This window comes from Ornithorhynchus anatinus, chromosome 4, assembly GCF_004115215.2.
Source record: "Ornithorhynchus anatinus isolate Pmale09 chromosome 4, mOrnAna1.pri.v4, whole genome shotgun sequence".
In the NCBI taxonomy this organism is placed as follows: Eukaryota; Metazoa; Chordata; class Mammalia; order Monotremata; family Ornithorhynchidae; genus Ornithorhynchus; species Ornithorhynchus anatinus.
In genome coordinates, this window is record NC_041731.1 from 88825567 (window position 1) to 88852570 (window position 27004).

Here is a 27004-nt window from a genome sequence, read left to right on the forward strand (position 1 = left end):
CACTTCACTTCTCTGGGCCTCAGTTACCTCATCTGTAAAATGGGGATTAACTGTGAGCCTCACATGGGATAACTTGATTACCCTGCAAATCTACCCCAGTGCTTAGAACATGCTCTGCACATAGTAAGCGCTTAACAAATACCAACATTATTATTACTTGCCCCACCTGGGCAATGGGAAAAATCCCAGTATTTTGAGTGAGTCTACTGGATTTCCTCATGTACTTCTCAGACAAAGCTTGAGAATTGTTTGGGCAGGGAAACGTGTCTACCAACTCAGTTATATTGTAACTCTCCCAAATGCTTAGTACAGTGCCCTGCACATAGTCAGCGCTCAATAAATACCAATAATTGATTGAATCAGGGTTGAAAAGATTCAAAATAGTAGCTTTCTTGCCCGTTAGTTGAAGCTTAGTTCCTCCTTGTCCTCCTTCCCCCTCAAATCCCTGCCTCCTTTTTGCCCCCGCACTCAAAATGAAAAGTTGGCACCTCTGAGTAGGTATAATCAACTCTCCCCTAGGTATAGGATTTTTTTATCCAATGGGTTCTCCTAGCCCTTTGCTTTCCCTCCTTTGCACTCCTGCTTTGAGATACTTCAGGGCCTTAGCATATCCAGTAAAATGTGGAAAGGGGAAGGGAAACAGACTTAAGAACCCTCATTTAACTTCTATCAGCCCTATTACAGGATTGCCGCAGGAATAGACTGCAACTGTTGGCAAAAGAGTTTTTAGGATAATCTGTGGACTTTATTCAAATTTTCCCTATTCACCTGAAGCATTTGGATACTAAGTTTATTTTATGTACTTAACCTAAGGTTAAGCTTTAGGAAAGAAACAAATACTCACTAGCACAAACCTCCATTCATCAAAGTAGTGAGGCCTAGTGGAAAGAGCACAGGTCTGGGAGTCAGATGACCTGGGTTCTAATTCCCACTGCCAATTGCTTGCTGTTTGACTCTGGGCAAGTCATTTAACTTTTCTGTGCCTCAGTTTCCTCAACTGTAAAGTGGGATAAAATACCTGTTCTCCCTCCTGCTTAGACAGTGAGCCCCATGAGGGATAAGGACTGCGTCTGACCTAAATAACTTGAACCTACTTCAGCGCTTAGAACAGTGTCTGATACGTAATAAGCACTTGACCAATACCATAAAAAAATGTACTCAATGGTATATACTGAGTGTCCCTTCTGTGTGGAGCCATATACTGCAGAGACTAGAGAGGGAAAATGAAATTTCAATAGGGCATAGAATATGGGGGAAAACTCTATGGACACATATACCAGAATGACTGTTTGCTAGAAGATGGGACGTTCTGAAGAAGGTGTGTCCAGGGAGTCATTATGGGTCGGAATCGACTCGATGTCATTTGAAGAAAAATATGGGGAGAGAGTGGTGGTCTGTTCGATGTGAAGGGGGAAGAAATTCTAGGCGGGAATAAGAGCAAAGAGTTGATAATGAGAAACTTGTATTGCATTCTTCCAAGTGGTTAGTATAGTGCTCTGCACATAGTAAGCACTCAATAAATACCATTGATGATGAGAAACAAGAGTAAGGTATAGTGAGTAGGTTGTGCTAGAGGAGACAAGTGCGCAGCCTGGGTTCTAGGGGTAGAGGAGCCAGGATGTGTAGGTTGAGAAAGAGCTGATTGATTACTTTAAAGCCTATAGTAAAGTTTCTGCTTGATGCAGAGATAGATGGGCAACCACTGGTGGTTGAGGAGTGGAAATGTGTGTTTTCAGAAAAATGATCCGGGCAGCAGAGTAAAACAGGCTTGAGGCAGAGAGGTCAGCAAGGAGGCCGATGCAGTATAGGGGCAGTTCGGATGGAAAGGAAGTGGCAGATTCTAGAGATGTGAAGGCAGAACCAACAGGATGTGGTGACTGACCTAATATGTGGCTTCGATTAGAGAGGTGAGTTGAGGATAATGCCATGGTTGTAGACTTGTACGAGAGGAAGGATGGTAGTGCTGCCTACAGTGATGGGAAAGTCGGGGAGAGGAGAGGGTTTGGGTGGAAAGATGAGGAGTTCCGCTTTGGACATGCTAAATTTGCGGCATTGGTAGCACATCCAAACAGAGATGTCCTGAAGCCAGGGGGAAATGCCAGATTACAGAGGAGAGAGGTTGGGGCTGGAGAAGTAGATTTGGGAGTCGTCTGAGTAGAGGTGGTAGTTAGTCATGGAAGTGTTGTACTTAGACAAGCTGCGTGGCTCAGTGGAAGGGGCCCAGGCTTAGGAGTCAGAGGTCATGGGTTCTAATACCGACTCCGCCACCTGTCAGCTGTATGACTTTGGACAGGTCACTTCACTTCTCGGTGCCTCACTCACCTCATCTGTAAAATGGGGATTAAGACTGTGAGCCTCATGTGCGACAACCTGATTACCCTGTATCTACCCCAGTGCTTAGAACAGTGCTCGGTACATAGTAAGCGCTTAACAAATACCAACATTACTATTTTTCTTAATGTTTGCAGTGCTTAGTGTTGCTCACATTTTTGTCTTTTTGCCTCTATTTCTCTAGTAGGTTTTTGCTCAAAGGGAACCACTCGAAACCTAATAGTACTGTGCCATGCAGATCTGTTCTCGGCAACTGACTCCCAGTTTTCAGTGGGATGTAGCACTGTCCTTAAAACACTTCCTTGGCCCTGTTTGTTTCTAGCTTCCCAATTTCAGCATGCCATATAGCAGCTGTTTGGTCACTCATTCCCTTAGAACACCACCCAGCTGTGTTAAGGTGAGCAGAGCTTCAGTGCTAAACTTGACTACATTTCAGGACTTTACTGCTTATGATCTTGTGCTACTTATAGTTTTGTATGTCAAGAGATACGGATTCAAGTAGCTAACTGTGACATTTGTAAAATGCTAGGTAGAAATAATCAGTGGTATTTACTGAGCGCTTACTGAACTTGTTTGGGACAATAGAAGAAGTTGGTAGACATGTTCCCTGTCCACAAGGAGCTTACAGTGTAGACAGGGAGACAGACACTAAAACAGAGTAATATAGTCAGTTCAGTTCTGCAGGTTTTCAAGATGCATTTTGGCCTTTTTTTTTTTTACAGCATTTATTAAGCACTTACTACGTGTTACACACTGTTCTAAGCGGTGAGGAAGATATGAGTTAATTAGGTCAGACACAATCCCTGTCCTGCATGGGGCTCACAATCTAAGTAAGAAGGAAGACAGCTATTTAATCCCCATTTTACAGTTGAGGAAACTGAGGCACAGAGAAGTTAAGTGACCCACCCAAAGCCACACAGCAACCAACTGGCAAAGTCAGAATTAGAACCCAGGTCCTCCAACTCTCAAGCCCATGCTCTTCCCAGTTAGCCATGCCACTTCTCCATGTATCACAGTCTTTTCAACCATGATTGGAAACTCAGGTCTTGATAGACACCTGGGATGAGCAGTGCTTGGCACATAGTAAGCACTTAACAAATACCATAATTATTATTATGAGCAAGTCTGAGTCCAGCTCATGTAGTAGTAGTTAGGGTGTTTAAGCTTTGACAGTATGTAGAGCACTGTACTAAGCACTGGGAATAAAAAATCCACAGGTGGGAATTAGACATGGTCCTTATCCCTTGTGGGGCTTTATAGACTAAGTGCTTGGGAAACTACAATACGGTAGGGTTGGTAGTCATGGTCCTGCCTACAAGTAGTTTACGATCCTCAGAGGTATGACAAGAGAACCCTTCATTTAATGCAGAATCTACAAGCCCTGCATTGTAAAAAAAAACTCAATGTGTTACAGAAACTCTTGCCAGACAGCTGTTGCATATGATTATTAAAATACATCTTCAAATTATTGAAATTCACCTGATTCTTCCCTGAATTAAAATAACCCGATCATTAATGCTTCGAACAGCCTCACCCTAGTTAACACCTAGAAATACAACCATGAACTTGTTTTCTGGACAGCGTTTCTGCTTTGCTGGTGGGTATCATGGGCCATGCCTGATATTAGATGAAGCGTGACTATGCCGAGGCTACTTGAAGAAGATACTAGTGTTAGATTGAGTCGCGCACTGTCTGCTTTCACTTGGTGCCTCTCAAAATGACGGTTTCTTCCGGATTGGTTCCAGCACGCTTCATTGAGCTCGCTTTACCAGCCATCCCCTGCCTTTGGGCACTGCTTTTGGCTAGCTAAGGGTTAGATATCTTAGTATCTTCACCCCATCTCTGTTTGCATATTATACATAAAAGTATACATTCATCGACCTGCATTTTTTTTTTTATTAAAGTGGCCAGCTTCCAAAATTTGCCCTATCTAAAGGAATTCCAGATGCCTTGTTTCTAGCTTTGCTCCTTACCCGTATAGAACAACAATCTGTATTTATTCTTTTTTTCACAAAGGTTCCAAAGCACTATTATATGGACAAAGAAAAGAAACATCATATGGAAATAGAAGATACAATGCTTATTATATTAATAGACAAGGGATTCAGTTAACACTGGTCAACCCTGACATTGTTTGTGTTTCAGAAAATCTGGTTACTTCTTCTACTGTTCCATCACTCTCCATAAATACTGATGGATAAAAATATATCCAGCTGCCTGTTGAAGAGGAATGCCTTTGTAAACTGGTGCTTCAAATACATGGCGACAGTCAGCACAGGGATTGAAGAAAAAGAAGGTTTTGCCAACCCCAAAAGCTGATGCAGTCAAGTCAACCAGAAATTTTCCCATATGCACAAATAGTTTTGTGACAAATAGAATATATGACTTAATACTCTTTGTAGAGGGCGGACTAAGCTTAAACTGATAAATATCTGAACAAATGTTGAATCAACTTAAAATATTCAAACCGTCTAAAAAGTTCATTGCTGGGAAGTGTTTCATATCATTCAGGTTATACAAATGGCTCTGTGGATGACGATCGACACGGTACGGCTGTTAAAAGCACATTTTCTAAAGACACGCTGGGGTCTGTGTAGTACTGGAGTTCTGCATCGTATCCTTTCTGTTGTAAATACAGGACTCGGCCTTGGTCGATCAGCCGTTTACAGAGACGACCTATGTTTTTCCGTTCTTCGGCAGAAAGAAGCCTAGACCGACAGAGAAGAACAAGTTAGAGTGACACGTCGTGTTGAAAAGAAACCATGGACTAGTCCCTCATGGAGGAGTGACTAAACTGACTTCCTGTTTGGTGGAAAATCAGGCCTTTCTGTATTTCGTTTTTTAATCTAACGGTGCAAACATCACCAGCGACTTGTTTCGCTCCTGCTGTATGACTATATTGTAAACCAGTTACTTACCCATGCAAGCTATCTGGCTTATCATCTGCATGCCTGCATGCTCCAGGTTGGTGTTCTTCGTTATCAGCGCTCTGACATCCTTGTCCCCGGGGCTCCGTTTTTGAGGTTTCGGCTGCTGTCTCCCGCATGCCACAAGTGGCCCAGCTGCTCAATCTCTGAAAATAGCCAAATTCCACTGGCCCAAGAGCCAAGGCCCTGAAGAATTCTTTGCCTACATAATGAGTCCAGTCACACCTGTGGTGACAACACAAGGCAATGACAATGCCTGCCACAGGGGGCCAAGCCTCGGGAACATTCTCTTCCTTCCCGTCTTCTTCCCGAGTGTTAGTTTCCTTGGCCTCTTCCTTCTCACTCTTTATGCGTTTGACTGAAGGCTCCTCGCTTCTTTTCTCGCACTGGGCCACATAGGTCTCAACCAAGCATCGCAATGCAAGATCTGCAGACACAAGTACGTGGCTCTAAAAATTTTAAATTCATCTCTCATATATCTGTTCACCTGCATTATTATCGGCAGCCGCGCTCTACACAAATGGCATGCATACTTTCTCCTGTTTAGTGGTATTTATTGAGTGCTTACTATGTGCAGAGCACTGTACTAAGCAGTTGGGAGAGTACAAGAGAACTAAGGGGTACAGAGGTCTCTGCGTCACTGGTATTTGATGCCAAAGAAAACTTATAGCATATTTGTAAGGAAGTTTTGCTGAAAAGTGGATGAAACCTGCCACCATTACATAAATGCCTACTGCTAGCTCTTCAAAAAGTTCACCTTTAAATGAAAGCTTGATACAACAGGCGGAAACCCCCCATTGTGAATTCTTTTTGTAAATTAATTTAACTTGGTATAGGACATCCTGCAAACACAAGACATACATGAAAACATGTCCATATGCATGAAATACCGATTGAGTACATTCATCTAGGTTGTCAGGGAAGGAGAAGATGGAACTGCTTCAACAGGTGCTCTGTTTCACAGGGACCTCACTGATATGGTACTTGTTCAGTGCTTACTATGTACCAAGCACTCTTCTAAGTGCTGGGGTGGATACAAGCAAATTGGATTGGACACAGTCACTGTCCCACATGGGGCTCACAGTCTCAATCCCCATTTTACAGATGAGGTAGCAGGCACGGAAGTGAAGTGATGTGCCCCAAGTTACCACAGCAGACACATGGCAGAGCGGGGATTGGAACCCATGACCTTCTGACTCCTAGGCCCATGCTCTATCCACTAGGCCATGCTGCTTCTCTAGTCTGAGGCCCCTGGGCCAACAGACAAAAAGCTGCTTCAGACCAAATGGTACTGTGAATGAAAGACACCCCCCGCAACAGCTCACCCCTCCACCCCCACAACCGTGTCTTCCCCACTGTCCCAAGTATCACCCTCATCTAAATAGTGCTTAGCACAGAGTAAGCGCTTAACAAATACCATAATAATAGTAATTGTTATTATTATCTAGTTCAGAGAATTCCCTAGGCCTGCCAGGGTGCTCTGTGATCAATGCTCTGATCCTTGGGGGAAAGGAAACAGAAGAGCCTGGTACCACAGCTGGAACCAACGGCTGCTCTTCCCTTTGGCAGGCCTGTGCACCCCACCTTCTGCTCAGCTGAGGGAAGGATGGGTTCAGCCAGGATGTCACTGCTCCTCCGGGACAGAGGCTTTAAAAAAAGCCAGTTACTTTATAAGATTTGTTACAATGAAATTGTCTTGCGAACAAATATTTTTTAACTAGTGCCTATTTCCTTCCTGGAAATCAATTTGATAGGAGAATTGTGGACTTGCAACCCACTCCTTTCTCTTCTGCTTCTCAGCTAAAGCCCACTAATATGGTTAACAGATCACATTACGCAGGATTGGTGGAAAGAGCAGAGACTCTGATACTTCTCACAGCTCTGCCACTGGCCTGCCATGTGACCTTGGGCAAGTGACAATTTTTTCATCTGTAAATTGGGAACAAGATGCCCGTCACCCTTTCTGTGACTGTGAACTCCATGTGGAGCAGGAACTGGAGCTGACCTCATCTTCTTGAACCTAGTATACTTAGTATGATGCTTGACCCAGAGTAAGTGTGGATAAATACCACTATTTTATAACCACCAAGCCTTTCTCTGTAGGATCTGTAGCTGGCATAGCTACGTGGAAGAAGTGATAAGCATACCAAAATAATGTTCACTCATTATACACAATACTTAGGACGTTTAGCCTGTAACTGCTGCTACTTCACAGGACATGAGTGGGGGTTAGTAAATGAACATCCGTAAATACACTGAGCTTGTCGGTAGACGAAGCTTCTTAAATTCAGGGCTATTACTAATTAGATTTCAGCAATCTTATATTCACTTACACTTAACAACATTATGTTTGCACAAATCATACCTGTTGCCACACCACACAAATGTTTCCCAATTCCTATCAGAGGTAGCTTTTTTTCTACAAGCATGGGGATCTTGCCTAAAAAAAGATGAATGAAGGTGAGTTACTGGCCAACGTCACATAAGACAATGCCACAGTATCACATCGATGATATGCTACTCCAAAAAACAGAAGAGAAAGTGAATACATGTAATTGTCGGTTATCCCCCATACACAGAGATGTTTCAAAAGAATGGGGTAGCAACCCTAAAAGACAGTATATAAACTCAATCTCTACCTTTTTGTTAGCTTGTCCTATGAATTTATGTTTATGGGGAAACACTGTATTGAGCTGGCTGCAACGTTTACCTGTATTGTTTTATAATGGGGACTTTGATGGGGGTAGAGAAGTCACGTTGGGAAGTGAAACCTATCCCAGCTCTGTCACTTGTCAGCTGGGTGACTGTGGGCAAGTCACAACTTCTCTGTGCCTCAGTTACTTTATGTGTAAAATAGGGCCTCACGTGGGACAACCTGATGACCCTGTATCTCCCCCAGCGATTAGAACAGTGCTCTGCACATAGTAAGCACTTAACAAATACCAACATTATTATTATTACAACATTTGACGAATGAAAATTTCTTCTGACCTAAAAATTTTCTGAACCCACCGTAACAGAGAAGGCCGAAGTAGGAGAGTCTCCCAGACCCTGAGCTCTTCATAACAGTCTTCTTACCAAAGAAACCAGCCTAAACTGGTGTTTGCTTGGCTGGGGCAAAACAGCAATCCCAGATGTTATGCAGGGGCCTATGGATTGCCCCATTCACTCACTAGAACACTGACTCATAGGCACCAGCTGTTCTGAGGGGCACTAGGGTGGTAAACTGGAGGACTGTCCTAAATAAACAATATGAAGCAACGATCTCCCCCTCTAGATTGTAAGCTCCTTGCGGGCAGGGAACGTATCTGCTAATTCTGTGGCATTGTACTCTCCCAAATGCTTAATACAGTGCTCTGCACATAGTAAACACTTAAAAAATGCTGCTGATTGATGACTGAGGTCACAATCAATCGGTCGTGTTCAACAAGAGCTTACTATGTGCAGAGCACTGTACTAAGTGCTTGGGAGAGTACAATATAGCAGAGTTGGTAAAGGTGTCCCTTGCCCAAAAGGAGCTTACATCTAAAGGGATGAGTTACAGAGAAAGGTAAAGAACCTATTGTTGAAAATCCAAAGATTCATGGAAATTCTTTAAGAAATGGAAGTGACCTCAACTTAGGCAGGATAATATTTATGACTTTCTGTTGATATTGAAAGATCACAAAAGCAGCACATCTGAATGCCTAGATAGAATCTAAACCTTGTCATAGTGTTATAGTTTGCATGATCCGATTTACAACCAATCATTGGTGTTGGAAAATTTTATTCCTCATTCTATTATAATAAAAAATTATGCACTTACCAAGACACAGATGCTGTATATCAATCTGAAGTCTTTCAAACATAGAATTTCTTTTTCTGTGTTTCCCGTCTACCTGAACAAACAGGACACTGTCATTATATGATACAATGGTCCATTTATTGCAAAATGTAAATTACTTTTCCCCTCCAAATTATGATGACTTCTTATTCACAATAATCTACCTGAACAAACAGGACACTGTCATTAAATGATACAATCGTCCACTTATTGCAAAATGTAAACTATTTTCCCCCCACAAATTATGATGACTTTTTGTTCACAATAAAGGGCATCTTTTTTATTCAATATGTCCCTTTTGAAAAAAAAATCCTTCCATTACCATCGATTTCAGTCCATCAGTAAGATTAAATATAATTTCATTATATTAAGCACATATATATGGTACTTGATAAATGCTTACTCTGTGCCAGACACTGTAGCACGTGCTGAGGTCAATACAAGCTAATTTGGTTGGACACAATCCCTGTCCCACAGAGGGCTCGCCATCTTAATCCCCATTTTACAGATGAGAAAACTCAGGCACAGAGAAGTTAAATGACTTGCCCAAAGTCACACAGCAGACATGTGGCATAGCCAGGTCCTCTGATTCCCGGGCCTGTACTCTAGCCACTAGACCATGCTGCTTCTCAAGCATGCAGAGGCAGAAAGAGCGGACTGTGTTTTCTTTTCCTTTCGACTTCTAAGAACACATTTTCTGAGTAGGTGTTATATTCCCAACGCAAACCCAGAAGTACGGGACTGGCCCAGCAAAGTAACAGCCTAACCTACCTTGAATCTTGTGGCCACTCTTTCCACTAAATAGAAGTGAACATTTTCAGCTCCTTCTAAGGCTGTATCAACCCAATGGGACAACTTTCCTCGTCCTGCTCCAAACTCAACAAAGCATCTTCTTGGTCCAAGTAACTTTAACTTTTCTATGTTACCTAAAATTGATGCCTGTAAATGTAAAAAATTAGTTTTAGGAAACAGAACCAACCAAATTATTTCCAACAGGAGAAGGTGGTGATATAACTTCACTATCAGAAAGCCCTCTGATTCTTCCTACAGTTCTCAGTAAAGAGAAACAAAAAGGCCAATTTATTCCCATTGATAGCTCTGTTTCTGTTGTACTCAGTATTTTCTGCTTTATAGCTAAGGCTATTTTATATTTTCGAGAGTTAGAGTGTACCCAAGCCAACACTTTTTGTGTGAGTGAAGTAAACAACATTATTACTTTTTTTAATGGTATCTGAAAAGCACTTACTTTGTGCCAGGCACTGTACTATGCACTGGGGTAGCCATAAGCTAATCAGGTTGGACATAGTTCATGTCCCACATGGGACTCACAGTTTTAATACCCATTTTTCAGATGAGGAAACTGAGGCACATGGAAGTTAAGTGACTTGCCCAAGGTCACACAGCAGATAAGTGGCAAACCGGAATTAGAACCCGGGTCTTTCTGGCCCCCAGGCCTGTGCTCTATCCACTAGGCCAAGCTGCTGCTCTTCTGACTAGACAGTGAAACCCTAAATTTTTAAATGTCGATGTGGAGATTAATAACAATCCTCTATTTCCAGAGAATTTAACTGGCAAGATAACATTGCTGCCACGCTTCATTAACCAAACCTGGAAATACCAGTATTATTTGGACTCACTGTGAATTTAGAGCTACTGAAATGATTGGGAAGAAATTTCCATTAGAGAAAGATGAATGTAAGAGTGTGGCCAATACCTGTTGTTTCAAATGCTTGGCTGCGGAATCACCATTCTTTGGGTCATTTAGGGCCTCTTGCAAAACTGGATGTGACAATGTCTGATCCTTAAGCCTGAGATTTACACCTGAGGCAAATGTAAATGATAATAGTAGTAATTGTGGAATTTGTTATGTCCTTACTATATGCCAGGCACTGTACTAAGCACTGGGATAGATACAGGCTATCAGTTTGGACGCAGTCCATGTCCTACATGGGGCTCCCAGTCTTAACTCCTATTTAAAAGATGAGGTAACTGAGGCACAGAAAAGTTAAGTGACTTGCAAAAGGTCACACGGCAGACAAGTGGCAGAGCGAAGATTAGAACCCAGCCGACCCTGCGGCCTCCCGTGCTCTATCCACCAGGCCATGCTGCCTCCTTTCGGTATGCTTGCTGCAAGCATATCCAGAGTAGAGCCCTGACCTCCCACTGCAATCTTTTGGAAACAACCTGCTCTCTATCAACGGCACATCAGCCTCCAGAAGTCAATCGATGGTATTTACTGAGCACTTACTGGGTGCGAGTACAGTACGGCAGACTAGATAGACATGTTCCCCATCCACCAGGAGCTTACGGACTAGAGGGGAAGTGAGGGGGAAAGAAACTGTGGCCCTCAGCAAGTACGGTAGCCTTGGAAGAATGATGAGTCCCAGAAATCCACAAGAAAAATTGCACATGCCCAGTCTTGCCTCTTTTTCTTCCCAGCTGCGCCTGGAAACGAGGGGAAAGGAAGGTTTTGGCCCAATATGTCTGGAGCTTTGCTCAGCTCAGGCTGGGCCTGGGAGGGTGGGTGAGATTGGGATGGGTCTCACATAGCTAGCTGAAAAACAGTATTCTACTGGGTATGCCTTGGAGAGGCAGTCCTGAGGTGGGAGGGGGTCGGGCTGCTCGGAGAATGGGGGCAGTCCTGCTGCAATACCTCCTGCTGTGGATAAAGTCCAGAGCTTAGACGGGGCCCCTACGTTTCTCCAAGTTCTGATGGGTGGAATTGCTACCAATTGTATTTCTCTACCTATCTTTTATGGAAATAAGTTTCAAAGTACTCCATGGAGCTGATGCTAGCTCATTACCACCCTTCCCGTAATTATAAAGTATTAGAGGATAAATGAAGATGGCAAAATTAAGCAATCAATCAATGGCATTTACTAAGCACTTACTATGTGCACAGCACTGTATTAATCGCTTGGGAGAATAGAATACAACAGAACTAGCAGACGTGTTCCCTGTCCATTACAAAAACTCCTCACAATTGGCTTCACAGCTCTCCATCATTTTGCCCCTTCTTACCTCACCTCCCTTCTCTCCTTCTACAGTCCAGCCCGCACACTCCGCTCCTCTGCCGCCGCTAACCTTCTCACTGGGCCTCCATCTCGCCTGTCTCACCGTCAATCCCTGCCCCATGTCCTAACCCTGGCATGGAATGTTCTCCCTCCTCAAATCCACCACACAATCACTCTTCCCTCTTCAAAGCCCTACTGAAGGCTCACCTCCTCCAAGAGACCTTCCCAGACTAAGCCCCCTTTTCCTCAGCTCCCCCTCCCTTCCGTGTCACCTCAACTTGCTCTCTTTGCTCTTCCCCTCCCCATCCCACAGCACTTATGTATATATGTATATCAAGGTCTCATACAAGTGGCAGAGCCAAGATTAGAACCCAGTTCCTCTGACTCCAAGACCAGTGTGGCCTTTCCATTAGGCCACACTGCTTCCCTAATAGTATTTATCCATTCCTTCCTCTTCTTGCTTTCCAGCCACTCTGTCTCTCCATTAGCATTCCACAGAGAAGGGCAGGGGAAGAGGATTAAGAGAAAAACCCTCTTGGCTACTTGTAACAAGTTTAGTGGACGGGGAAGAACATGGAACTGGCTGGATTTTCAGTAAATTTCATTCATTCAGACTATCCCTGCCATCTATTAACAAGGCTAATGGACAGTTGCCCGCAATTTGACCACATGCTATTGATTTCGGAGCCCGCTTGTTCGCAGAGGCACTGTAGATTTTCAGGTGATTAATAGATGGTGTTTCAGAAATTTCTCACATCTCAACCTGTTTGAATCTGCTCACAGTTTACAGTGGACATCAGTGTGCTACCACCATGGTGGCAAAGTTGTTTATTATCCTTTGGTTGCTGCGGAGTGCTGGAGTGTTCATGCCTTGATTGACTGGTTGTTAGGGGCGAGGGGGAGGGGAATTGATTTTTCTAAAGCCCTTTTTATAAAAGTATGCCGAAGGGTGTTTATGTATATGTGTATAAGTGTATACACAGACGTGTATGTATATGTATATGTTTAGACTGTGAGCCCGTTATTGGGCAGGGATTGTCTCTTTCTGTTGCCAAACTGTATATTCCAAGCGCTTAGTACAGTGCTCTGCACAAAGTAAGTGCTCAATAAATACTATTGAATAAATATCTGTAATTCTATTTATTTATATTGATTATTTATATTGATGCCTGTTTTCTTGTTTTGATGTCTGTTCCCCCCACCCCCTAGACTGTTGCTGAATTGTACTTTCCAAGCGCTAAATACTGAACTCTTGCACACACCAAGAGCTCAATAAATACGAGTGAATGAATGAATGTACAGTCTAGAGACTAAAACTAGACCTTAAGGGACTGTCTCGATCTGTTGCCGAACTGTACATCCCAAGCGCTTAGTACAATGCTCTGCACATAGTAAGCGCTCAATAAATACTATTGAATGAATGAATGAACTAAGGAAAGGTTTCTATAGTTACAGAAGCAGTGCCAACTAGTGGACTCCCTGGGGCCGGGGAGTCAGAAGGATGACTGTGGGCAAATCACGTAACTTCTCTGTGCCTCAGTTACCTCATCTGTAAAATGGGGATTAAGACTGTGAGTCCCACGTGGGACAGAGACTGTGTCCAATCTGATTAGCCTGTATCTACCCCTGCGCTTAGAACAATGCTTGACACGTAATAAGCACTTGAAATGCCACAAAAGAATTTTGTAACTTTCTATTTTTATTTTTTGCTTGCAGTCAAACGCTAGGCTGCAAAAGTGACCTAAGAAATCCTTAAGACTGATTTTAAAGAATGAGGAAAATGAAAGCAAATGAATAAAATGTGTATAAGCCCAAGAACATAAAGGAAAATCAGACACTGCCCCTTCCCTTTAGTAGCTGTAATAATAGTGAAAACAGTATTAAGTGCTTACTGTGCGCAGAACAGTTTTACTGCATGCTGGGAATTAGACACAGTCCCTATCCCTTAGAGATTCACAATCTAAAAATAAAAAGGGGGAGAAGGGACTGGGTGGCAGACATAAGGAGAGAGAAAATCTGTAAATCAGAGCTGAAAATCACAAGGTGTTTGGCAAGCTGGTAAAGACGTGAAAAATCAATTCCAACATCTTTAAGGCATGGATACAATCAGTGTCTGGCCAGAATCTTAAAAAACTTGGAAAAAATTTGTCGACAGTAATTTCAAATGGCAAAGATTATCAATCAAAATTAAAGGCAAGCTAGCTAGATTGAGGATTCCTCGAGATCAGGGATTATGTCTTCTAACTTCTGTACCCTCTCCCAAGCTGTTAGTACGGTAGGTGATCAGTAAGTGCTACAGACTGATAGATTTAAACAGTAGAGAGCAGCATTCTCTTCACCCAACTTCAGAATTGATTTGAGATTAAAAGGTTTAGTTCAAAATTGGAGAATTCTGAACCTGGGAAGGTAACTGTGGATTTTGATTACTTTCTTCCCTGCAGCAGTTTGCCCTTTAGACATTTTTGCATTATCCAACAGTGAAAAATTAGAAGAAACATAAATGAAAAGCCAGGAAGGCTTTTGGACACCAGCAAAATTTTGGAAATGAATCTTTGGTAGTTCTAATAATTTCTTCAAGTGGTCTTTTAAAAATTACCAAAAAAAAATTCCAAAAACCTAAACTATCTTTCACCCTTAGTCGATTACCCTTATGTTATAAGTTTAATTCAAATAAGAATGGAGAAAGACTTTCTATAATGAAATAGATTAAGCCCTCTTTCCCCTCTTTCTGCATCGTCTACACACGTCAATCTGTGACCTGTGGACACTTGATATATGCCCTACCCCATCCCCACAGTACTTATTTACATAACTTTAAATTATATACTATAAATTATTTATTTACTCATACTAATATCTGTTTCCCTCTCTTAGACTGTAATCTCATTATGGGCAAAGAACATGTCTGCTAATTCTGGTGTATTGTACTCTCCCAAGTGCTTAGTACAGTGCTCTGCACATAGTAAGTGCTCCATAAATACAACTGATTGATTAATAATGAAAGGAATAAAGTTATAAGTATGATGGAATAATTCCTTCATGTTCTAATCTATCAATACAGCGTTGCACCTATAGAGCAAGGAAAACACTATGTACTAATAATTCCGGTCCTTTTGAACAAATTAGCAAAAATTATCTTTTAGGATTAATATCACAAATAAGAATACTAATTGTAGTATTTAAGTGCTTACTGTATTAAGCATCTGGATAGTTACCAGATAATCAGATCCCACAGTTCCTGTCCCATGTGGGGGCACACAGTCTAAAGTAGTAGGGATTTATTTTAAGGTGTTAAAATTCACAAAGTTAAATCTAAAATGTTTTAGCCTACAATTTTAAGAAGACTTACCTTCACTTGCTTTTCTCAATTTCCTGATTAAGCTTTCTAATTCTTCTTTACACAGAGAAGAAATTGGGACCTGAAGACAAAAGTCAAAACAGGAGTTCTTGTTTAAAAAATGACAAATTTCTTGTAAAAGAAAACGAGTCAATGAGCCTACCTGTTCTTCAGGTGTTTCTGTAACATCTGTTAATCCTGCATTAATATCTTGAATAAAGAAAACCTAAAAAAAAAAGATTAAGTACTATGAGGTAAAGTTGGATTACATAATAATTTGGAGAGCAATTTATAAATTTAATCAGTTAAATACAGCCATTTAAAAAAAACCAAATCATTCCACTCAAAACCTGGGAAAAAACTGTTTTAATGACTTTTAATTCATACTAAATATAAAGCCTTGAATAAACAGTGATTAGAGTGTAAGCTCTTCAAGGCAGCTACAGAGATTTTTAAAAAAACCAATGTAATTCCACTCTCAGGCTAGGGGAAGGGACAGCAGGGAGGAAAGAGTACTATTTCAATTTGTATTAAAATAACATTTTTATTTGCTAGGGTCATGCAGGGGTGATAACCTCCATAGTTATGCTTTGGGAAAGAACCGCACTTCCTTTGTTTAGTAAAAGACAGTATTCATTCATTCATTCAATAGTATTTATTGAGCGCTTACTATGTGCAGAGCACTGTACTAAGCGCTTGGGATGAACAAGTCGGCAACAGATAGAGACAGTCCCTGCCGTTTGACGGGCTTACAGTCTAATCAGCGTGGCTCAGTGGAAAGAGCGCGGGCTTTGGAGTCAGAGGTCATGGGTTCAAATCCCGGCTCGGCCACTTGTGTGACTTTGGGCAAGTCACTTAACTTCTCGGTGCCTCAGTTACCTCATCTGTAAAATGGGGATTAAGACTGTGAGTCCCATGTGGGACAACCTGATTGCCCTGTGTCTACCCCAGTGCTTAGAACAGTGCTCGGCACATAGTAAGCGCTTAACAAATACCAACATTATTATTATTATTAATCGGGGGAGACGGACAGACAAGAACAATGGCAATAACGTCAAGTACTAAGTACATGACCGATTTATGCTTATTATTATTAACACTAAGACTGATGATGATTTTAAGTAATGATGATCAACACCGCCTCCCTACCCCACTACCAGTTTTTAGATATGGGGTTTCCTTTAGAAGTGGATTAAGGTTCATGATCACTGATATTTATTAACACATATTCAAAATCACGTGATTTTTCTATATTGGTACAGACAGAGAAAGCCCATTTACCTGAAACAGTTAGACCACTGAGGTAAGTTTCATTTTCTTTTTTCCCCTTAGGCCACAAGTATCATAGAAGGGGCTGATGGAGATGTGCTACTACACTCCTTGAAGAGTTTGTAATTCTGGGGTCCCTGACTAGACTGGAGCAGTAGCGTGGTCTAGTGGGTAGAGCATGGGCCTGGGAGTTAGAAGGACCTGGCTTCTAATACCGGCTCTGCCAACCTGTCTGCTGGCTGAACCTGGGCAAGTCACTTCACTTCTATGTGTCTCAGGTGCCTCATCTGTAAAATGGGGATTAAGACTGTGAGCCCTATGTGGGGCAGGGACTATGTACAACCCAATTATCCTGTATCTACCCCAGGGCTTAGAACAGTACTTGGCACCTAGTAAATGCTTAACAAATACCACAATGATTATTATTACTAATGCTAATAATAATAACTGAAGATGGTGAGAGAAACTGCTCCCGCAATCATGTCCTGCTGCTTGCTGGGCTCCCAGCTGAGACTTGGACTCCATGTCTCCCTGTCCATATGGTCAGCGGGGTGACTGTCCCAAGCCCTTAACTTTGAGGGGAAGGCTTAGACTGTGAACCTGTGGGACGAGGAATGGGTCCGACTTGAATATCCTATATTTACCTCCATGCTGAGGTGAAGGCTTGGAAAAATATGCTATTTTTTATGTAGATAATGTTCATCCAATTGCATTTCAATTACATCTATTAAGCGCTTACTGTGTGCACAGCACTGTACAAAGCGCTTGGGAAAGTACAATAGAGCGATAAAGAATGACAAGTCCTACCCACAACGAGCTCACAGTCTAGAGAATGTTACACTCTTATAGCCTGTAAACTTGATGTGAGCAGAGAGCAAGTCTACCAACTCTACTCTCCCAAGTGCTTAGTCAGTGCTTGACACATAGTAAGTGCCCGATAAATACCACTGACGATGATGATGTTGTAAAGACTATCTTTTAGTGCCATCTGCACATACGGATAAGCTCCCACAGACAACTTCTTCATCTTTGATTACAAGAGGAACTCTCTCTCTCTCTCTCTCTCTCTCTCTCTCTTTATATATACAGATATGCATGTATATTCATAAAGAAATCTCAAAGAGAACTTCTCATATGAGCAGGAGGTGACAATTAGGAGGTTCATGTACTTCTGAGCCCCTCTCTGGGCATAGACTCCAATAAGTGGTTGTCTGCTGTCTGTGCATTTGTGCAGCAGTGGGACTATTTTTTTAAAACTAAATTCTCTGCATATTATTTTACAGACAGTTGAAACACTTACCGGTTTGGGCTTTTCCCTTGAGTTACATTTTTTCAAATGCTTCTCGAGCTGATCTTCATATACTGTGCTACAGAGAAATGAAAAAAAAATTAAAGAGAGTTTGGGTGTAAACACAAACCCTTAAATTTAACTAATCCACACTTACTGTTTTGGATCAAGGGGACACGGGATTCGTTTCCTGGCATCTTCTTCCTGGTATGTTAAAAAGTCACACTTAGTTGGAATGTGATAATAATTATGGGTTTAAGTACTTACTACATTGTATTGCACTAAACACGGGGATAAGTACAAGATAATCAGATTGTATAAGGTCCCTCCTCTCAGGGTCGCACCTGGAGCGTTTCCGGTACTCTACCAGTCTCGACTACGGGAGGGAGAGTCAAGCAGAGGCCTTCACAATCCATTCCTAATTTGGGCAGTGGCTAGCGAGTGGAAGGCAATCGGCTACAAATCATAACTCACCCATGCTGGGCAGCAGCGACATGGGAGAGAGTCGAGGGCAGGGACTCGAATTTACTGCGCGGAAGGCGGCAATGGTAAACCACTTGCGTATTTTTACCAAGAAAACTCTATGGATCGACTACCAGAACGATTGCAGAAGGAGAGCGGGGCGTTCTGGGAGAGAAGTGTCCGTGGTGTCGCTATGTCGTAAACGACTGAACGGCCTAAGACACAGTCCCTGTCTCACAAGGGGCTCAGAGTATAAGGGGGAGGGAGAACAGCTAATCCTCATTTTACAGATTGAGGAAACTGAGGCAAAGGGAAATGAAATGACTTGCCCGAGGTGACAGAGCAGCAGGTGACAGAGCCAGGGTTAGAACCCAGGCCCGCTAACTCTCAGGCTCATTCTCTTTCCACTAGACCAGGTTGCTTCTCAATTACTTCCCTAGACTGTAAGCTCACTGTGGGCAGAGACTGTGTTTGATTATACTGCTATACTGTCCTCTCCCAAGCACTCAGTACAGTGCTCTGCACACAATAAGTGCTCAGTAAATATGACAGTGATTGATATTATGCCTACCTTTGTCTGAGATGACTAAGCTCCTAGAGGGCAGGGAACATGTCTACTACCTCTGTTATATTGTACTCTCCTAAGTGCTTAGTACAGCACTCTACACACAGCACTCAATACAGTTGATTGATGACTTTTAATAGTATGTTCACAGATGTATAAATCCACAAATGAGTTAGAAAACTATTGCCAGCACTTAATGAAAGCAGGCGAAACAGAAACAGTGTGGCCTAGTGGAAGAAGCATGGGTCTGGGTGTCAGATTCTAATTCTGGCTCTACCCTTGTCTGATCTTGGGTATTTGTTAAGTACTTATTATGTGCCAAGCACTGTTTTAAGCACTGGGGTAAATACAAGGTAATCAGGTTGTCCCACCTAGGGCTCAGTCTTCATCCCATTTTACAGATGAGGTAGCTGAGGCATAGAGAAGTTAAGTGATTTGCCCAAGGTCACACTGCTGACAAGTGGCATTGCCAAGATTAGAACCCTTGACCTCTGACTCCCAAGCCCATGCTCCTTCCACTAAGCCACGCTGCTTCTCAAGTCACTCAACTTCTCTGTGCCTCAGTTTCCTCAATCTGTAAAATGGGAATTAAGTCTGTGAGCCCCATATGGGACATGGACTGTGACCAATATGATTAGCTTCTATCCACCCCTGCACTTAATGCAGTGACTGGCATACAACACTGAACACCATAGAGGGAAAATCAGCACCGGCTCATTAAACCCATTGGTACCAACTTTTCATTTTGAGGTTGGTGCTAAAAGGAGGCACCGATATTAGGAACGTGGGACTTGGGAGGAGACAGGCTTCAAGAACTCACAGACTCGAGAGCCACCATTTGGGCCTTTTCAGTTTTGAGTGAAAACGCTTAAGTTTTATTGGCGATCTGAAGTGAACAAGGCTGGGAGCCCAGCTCAGAAAACTCTGGGGAAAGTTACTGTGGAGTGGGCATTTATGGTCAAGGGCTCATAAATTGAAGCAAATTCTTTCGAGGCCTTTGAAGAACCGATCAAACTCTGACTCCCCGGTCCTTTTGAATGTTTGTGGAACATTCATGGATTCTAACACAAATGTTCCTACCCCCTTCTTGACTTACAACCCCATTTCTGAGGTCCTCAAGCAGAACTTTATACTAAGTGCTCGGAAGAGTACATAAGAATATAACAGACACGTTCCCAGCCCACAACGAGCTTATAGTCTAGAGGGGGAGATAGACGGTAAAATACATAAATAAAACTACAGATATGTATATAAGTGCCGTGGGGCTGGGAGGGGGGTTGGATAAAGGGAGTAAATCAGGGTGACGAAGAAGGGAGTGGGAGAAGAGGAAAGGACGGCTTAGTCGGAGAAGCCCTCTTGGAGATGTGCCTTCACTAAGGCTCTGAAGGAGGGGAGAGAAACTGTCTGTCCAATATGAAGAGGGAGGGTGTTTCAGACCAGAGGCAGGACATGGGTGAGAGGTCAGTGGTGATAGATGAGACTGGGGTACAATGAGAAGATTGGCATTTAGAGGTGTGAGATGCGTGGGCTGGGTTGCAGTAGGAGAGGAGGGAGGTGAGGTAGGAAGGTGCAAGGTGACTGACTGCTCTAAAGCCGATGGTGAGGAGTTTCTGTTTGTTGCGGAGGTGGATGGGCAACCAGTGGAGGCTCTTGAGGAATGCGGAAACGTGGCCTCAACGTTTCTGTAGGAAAATGAGCCGGGCAGCATGGCCTCTACTCTATCCTAATCCTCTTCAACCATTTTCCTGCCTTTGAACACTATGGACCATTCCTGGGAATACTACCTAGCCTCGGTTTTTCTGAAAATTCTGTACTGGTTTTCCTCTTACTTCTTTGGTTGACCTTCCTCAAACTCTTTCTCCAGATCTTCCTCTGCCTCCTCTTCCTTCCCCACCCCTCTTTAACTGTGGGTGTCCCTTATGGCTCTGTTCCAGGTCTTCTCTTCTCACTTTACATTTAAACGCTCTTGAGGAGCTCATCCACTCCTATAACTTCAAATCCCACCTCTGTGTGGGTGACTTCCAAATCTATCTTTCTAACCTGAACTCTTTCCTCCTCTGGATTACTGCATTGTCTCCTCCACCTAAGACATCCCTACTTGAATGTCCTGCTACCACTTCAAGCTCAAGACACACATAAGTGACCTCATCTCTCCCACTTCAATCCTCTCCTCTATTTGCCATGACAATGAACCACAACCACCATACTCCCCATCTCTCTCAATACCTAGGCATTATCCTCAACTCCTCGATAAATCATTTTTAAGTGCTTACTATGCGCAAAACACTATACTACGCACTTGGGAGAGCACAATACAACACAATTAGCAGTCAGGTTCCTTGCTCACAATGAGGTTACGGTCTAGAGACGAGCTTCTTTTCAATCCCCACAGTCACTCTGATTTCCAAACTTTTGTCCACATTTCCAGAATGCGTCCCTTCCTCTTCGTCTGAACAGCCACCATGCTGGTCTGGGCACGTGGCATATCTTCTTGGCTCAATTACTACATCAGCTTCCTCACTAATCTCCCTGCCTCCAGTCTATACTTCACCTCTCAGGCCTCATTCCGCACACACCTTTCTACCTCTCAAAACCTCAAAAGGTTGCCTATTCCTCTCCTCATCTTTCAGAAAGTTCTGGCCTTTGGCTTTAAGACAATCAGTACTCTCACACCTACTTATCCACTCCTATGCCCCAGCTTGCAGACTTTTTCAGTCCACTCTCTCTCCATCTTCAGAACCGCTCTTCTGGGGCCATACTTCCTCCGGGAGGCCTTCCCTGATTAATTTCTAGTCTCTCCCCCACGGGGTATTATTGCCAACTAACTCCTTGTGGTCTGGGGATGTGTCTACCAACTCTGTTATAGTGTACTCTCCAAAACACTTAGTACATGGTCTGCACACAGTTAAGGGCCCAATAAATACAACTGATCGAACTAACACTTAAATACAATCCCAAAGTACTTATGTACAGGCTTAAGTGCCCCACAACTTAACCATTAACTCAAGCTCATAACCCATTTCTGTAAGCTTTGCATCATTTTAGTTTTTGTCTTCCCATTTGGATTATATGCTCTTTGAAAGCAGGCATCCTGTCTACTAATTCTACTGTACTGTCCAAGCACTTAATACGGTGTTCTGCACACAACTGGCACTTAATACTACTGATCAAGCAAATGAGAGATGAATTTTTCCATGTACTATTTCAATAAATAAGAATTAGCATTCCTCATAATGCAATAATGCTACCAATTTCTGAACCAGTTCATTCATTCAGTAGCAATTCTTTGCAGAGTACTCTAAGCTTGGGAGAGTTACAGTGGAGCTGTGCAGCTCAATAAATTTAAAACCCAATGGTGTTTTAAAGGATTTAAGGCACTTTACCCACATTAGTTTATTTTATCTTGAGATTTATTATTACTGTTAAGAACTTCAGTTCCCTAAGATTTTAGCCCTTTTCCCTTTGGAAACACAACTTGGAGTTTATATGCATAGTCATACCACTCTTTCCATGAATATTATATACCAAAGGGTTATTTTTCTGTGCGTGTGGTATTTGTTGAGTGCTTGCTAACTGTTCTAGGCACTGAGGTAAATTCAGGATAATCATTCATTCATTCATTCATTCATTCATATTTACTAAGTGCTGACTGTATACAGAGCACTGTACTAAGTGCTTGGGAGAGTACAGTATAACAATAAACAGACACATTCCTTGCTCACAATGAGCTTACAGTCTAAAAGGGAGACAGACATTAATATAAATAAATTATGTCGGGCCTAGTCCATATCCCAGATAGGGCTCGGTCTTCATCCCCAGTTTACAGATGCGGTAACTGAGGCACAGAGAAGTTAAGTGACTTGCCCCAAGTCACACAGCAGTGGAGCTGGGATTAGGACCCAGGTCCTCTGACTCCCAGGGCCGTGCTCTTTCGTCGCCAGGATAAATCCACGAGGGACGGAACTGCTGGCACCCGGGGCCCAGACCGAGGTCCGTCCGCAGCGCACAGCTCCTCCGCCGCCACTGGCAGCGCACGCTCAGTAGGTGGGAACCGAGCAGGGGGCAGGGATGACCATGAATGCACGGTGGGCTGCTGCCAAGGCCATTTTCACTGGGAGACAGCAGGGAACAATTGGTAAGCAATCAATCAGATTTACTGAGCGCTTACTGTGTGCACTGGGGAGAATACCATATAGCAGAATTGGCAGATACATTTCTTGCCCACAATAATAGTAACAACGATGGTATTTGTTAAGCGCTTACTATGTGCCAGGCACTATAGTAAGCGCTGGGAGGATACAAGCAAATTGGGTTGGACACAGTCCCTGTCCCACATGGAGCTCACAGTCTCAATCCCCATTTTACACATGAGGGAACTGAAGCCCAGAAAAGTGAAGTCACTTGCCCAAGGTCATACTGCAGACAAGTGGTGGAGCCGGGATTAGAACCCATGACCTGCTGTCTCCCAGGTCCATGCTCTATCCACTACGCCATGTTGCTTCTCTATGAATTTACAGTCTAGAGACAGACATTAACATAAATACATTATGGACGTGTACATCAGTGCTGGGTGGGGCTGAGGGAGGGATGAAGAAAAGGAGCAAATCCTAAAGGAGGATTTAGCCAGGGAAGGCCTCTTGGAGGAGACGTGCCTTCAATAAGGCTCTGAAGCGGCATGGCTTAGGGGACAGAGCGCAGGCCTGTGAGTCAGAAGGTCTTGGTTTTAATCCCGGCTCTGCCACATGCTGCTATGTGACCATGGGCAACGCACTTCACTTCACTGCGCCTCAGTGACCTCACCTTTAAAATGGCGATTAAGGCTGGGACAACCTGATTATCTTGTATCCACCAGTGCTTGGAACGGTGTTTGGCACATAGTAAGCGCTAAACAAATATCATAATAATTATCATTATTATTGGAAAGGGGGGGATGGACTGTCAGATTTGAGAAGGGACGGCGTTCCAGGCCAGAGATAGGACGTGGGCTAGAGGTCGGCAGTGAGGCGGGAGAGATGAAGGCCCAGTGAGAAGGGTAGTACCAGAGGGGCCAAGTGTAAGGGCTAGGTTGTAGAATAATAACAATAATAATGATGATGGTATTTCATTCATTCATTCAACCACATTTATTGAGGGCTTACTGTATGCAGAGCGCTATCTAAGCGCTTGGAAAGTACAATTCGGCAATAGAGACAATCCCTACCCAACAACGGGCTTACAGTCTAGAATGGGGGAGACAATGAAACGAAACAAGGAGACAAGCATCAATATAAACAGAATTACAGATATATTCACGCTATTAAAATAAATACAATAATGAATATGTACATATTTTAAAAAGTGCTGCAGGGAGGGGGTAGAGGAGAGGGAGGGAATCGGGGCGATGGGGAGGGGAAGAGGAGCAGAGGGAAAGGGAGGGCTGAGTCTGGGAAGGCCTCCTGGAGGTGGTGAGCTCTCGGTAGGGCTTTGAAGGGGGGGAAGAGAGTTACTTTGGTGGATGTGAGGAGGGAGGGTATTCCAGGTCATTCCAGGGGTCGACGGCGGGACAGTCCTTTTAGACTGTGAGCCCGTTGTTGGGCAGGGATTGTCTCTCTTTATTGCTGGATTGTACATGCCATGTGCTTAGTACAGTGCTTTGCACACAGTAATTGCTCAATAAGTACAACTGAATGAATAAATGACAGGCGGGAACGAGGCCCAGTGAGGAGGTCAGCACCAGAGAAGCGGAGTGATTTGGTATTTGTTGGTATGGTATCTGTTAAGTGCTTACTGTAAGGATAATAATAATAATGTTGGTATTTGTTAAGCGCTTACTATGTGCAGAGCACTGTTCTAAGGGCTGGGGTAGATACAGGGTAATCAGGTTGTCCCACATGAGGCTCCCAGTCTTAATCCCCATTTTACAGATGAGGTCACTGAGGCACAGAGAAGTGAAGTGACTTGCCCACAGTCACACAGCTGACAAGTGGCAGAGCCGGGATTCGAACCCATGACCTCTGACTCCCAAGCCCGGGCTCTTTCCACTGAGCCACGCTGCTTAGCACTGTTCTAAGAGCTGGGGGTAGACACAAGGTCAACAGGCTGTACCACGAGGGGCTCACGGTCTCAATCCCCATTTTCCAGATGAGGTCACTGAGGCCCAGAGAAGTGAAGTCAAGTGCTTAGTACTGTGCTCGCACACAGTAAGCGCTCAATATATATGACTAAGGTCACACAGCAGACGAGCGGCGGAGGTGGAATTAGAACCCACGTCTTCTGATTCCCCGTCCCGGGCTCTTGTCACTAGAGGGGGAAGATGATATGAAGCAGCATGGCTTAGTGGAAAGAGCAGGGGCTTAAGAATCAGAGGTCATGAGTTCTAATCCTGGCTCCACCACTTGTCAATTGTGTGACTTTGGCCAAGACACTTCCCTTCTCTGTGCCCCAGTTACCTTTTCTGTAGAGAAGCAGCGTGGCTCAGTGGAAAGAGCCCGGGCTTTGGAGTCAGAGGTCATGAGTTCAAATCTCGGCTCTGCCACTTGCCAGCTGACTGTGGGCAAGTCGCTTCACTTCTCTGTGCCTCAGTTACCTCATCTGTAAAATGGGGATGAAGACTGTGAGCCCCACATGGGACAACCTGATTCCCCTGCATCTCCCCCAGCGCTTAGAACAGTGCTCTGCACATAGTAAGCACTTAACAAATAGCATTATTATTATTATTAAAATGGGGATGAAGATTGTGAGCCCCACATGGGACAACCTGATTCCCCCGTATCTCCCCCAGTGCTTAGAACAGTGCTTGGCGCACAATAAGCGCTGAACACCAACATTATTGTGAAAAGCAGCGTGGCTCAGTGGAAAGAGCCCAGGTTTGGGAGTCAGAGGTCATGGGTTCTAATCCCGGATCCATCACTTGTCAGCTGTGTGACTTGGGGCAAGTCACTTCTCTGTGCCTCAGTTCTCTCATCTGTAAAATGGGGATGAAGACTGGGAGCCCCAAGTGGGACCACCTAATGACCCTGGATCTCCCCCAGCACTTAGAACAGTGCTCTGCACATAGTAAGCGCTTAACAAATACCATCACTATTATTATTATTAGAACAGTGCTCTGCACATAGTAAACGCTTAACAAATACCATCATCATTATTATTATTATTCTCTGTGCCTCAGTGACCTATCTGTAAAATGGGGATGAAGACTGGGAGCCCCACATGGGACCACCTGATGACCCTAGATCTCCCCCAGCGCTTAGAACAGTGCTCTGCACAGAGTAAGCGCTTAACAAATACCATCATCATCACTTCCCTTCTCCGGGCCTCAGTTCCCTCATCCGTAAAATGGGGATGAAAACTGTGAGCCCCACGTAGGACCACCTGATGACCCTGGATCTCCCCCAGCGCTTAGAACAGTGCTCTGCACAGAGTGAGCGCTTCACAAACACCAACATTATTCTTCTTCTCTGGGCCTCAGTTCCCTCATCTGGAAAACGAGGATGCAGACTGTGAGCCTCACGAGGGACCACCCGATGCCCCCGGATCTCCCCCAGCGCTCAGCACAGTGCTCTGCACATGGTCAGCGCTTAACAAATACCACCATTATTAGTGAGCGCTTCACCGTTATGATGCTGCCGATGGCGGGGAAAGCTCCGGGGCGGAGAGGGGGAAAGCCTATCGTAGAGGAAATGAAGAAGAGAGTCGTGAGGGAGGCGGAGGCCGGGGGAGGAAGGAGAGGGAGGGGAAGGCCCACCCCTCCCCCAGACACACAAAATGGCGCTACCGTACTTGGGCGCCCGCCGCTCCGGCGTGCTCCCCGCAGAACAGCCGGCCCGCGGCCGCCATCATCCGGCACCCCCGTTTCTTCCTCTCCACATAATAACGGCATCGCCCAGCGGGGCGGGGGGCCGCCATGTCGGCCGCGGGGCCGCCACAAGGCCCCTGTCCAAGATGGCGGACGCAAGATGGCGGACGCAAGACGACGACGACGGGGGAGGAGGAAGGAGGGTCAAAGGTCA

General features: G+C 44.0%; 2 protein-coding genes across 3 annotated transcripts in view; one reads left to right on the forward strand and one right to left on the reverse strand.

Annotated features, from left to right (window-relative positions):
* Positions 1-4779, forward strand: part of LRRC39 (leucine rich repeat containing 39) — a 32795-nt gene extending 28016 nt beyond the window's left edge. The window contains exon 11 of the mRNA XM_029062670.2: positions 4477-4779. Within this exon, the coding sequence (XP_028918503.1) occupies positions 4477-4532 (56 nt within the window). The 3' untranslated portion in view covers positions 4533-4779. The remainder of the gene's footprint in view (positions 1-4476) is intronic.
* Positions 3673-26937, reverse strand: TRMT13 (tRNA methyltransferase 13 homolog). 2 transcript variants are annotated; one of them, XM_029062668.2, is made up of 11 exons: positions 26775-26937; positions 18147-18193; positions 18002-18068; positions 15596-15658; positions 15445-15514; positions 10796-10902; positions 9853-10020; positions 9064-9136; positions 7624-7698; positions 5250-5685; positions 3673-5039 (listed from the first exon to the last, which is right to left on the reverse strand). In XM_029062668.2, the coding sequence occupies exons 1-11, from the start codon at positions 26898-26900 to the stop codon at positions 4844-4846; spliced, it is 1428 nt and encodes a 475-aa protein (XP_028918501.1). In that variant the 5' UTR covers positions 26901-26937; the 3' UTR covers positions 3673-4843. The 2 variants fall into 2 exon arrangements, with proteins under 2 accessions (XP_028918501.1, XP_028918502.1); XM_029062669.2 differs by having other exon boundaries at positions 26770-26933.
* Between the last annotated feature and the right edge of the window lie 67 nt (positions 26938-27004).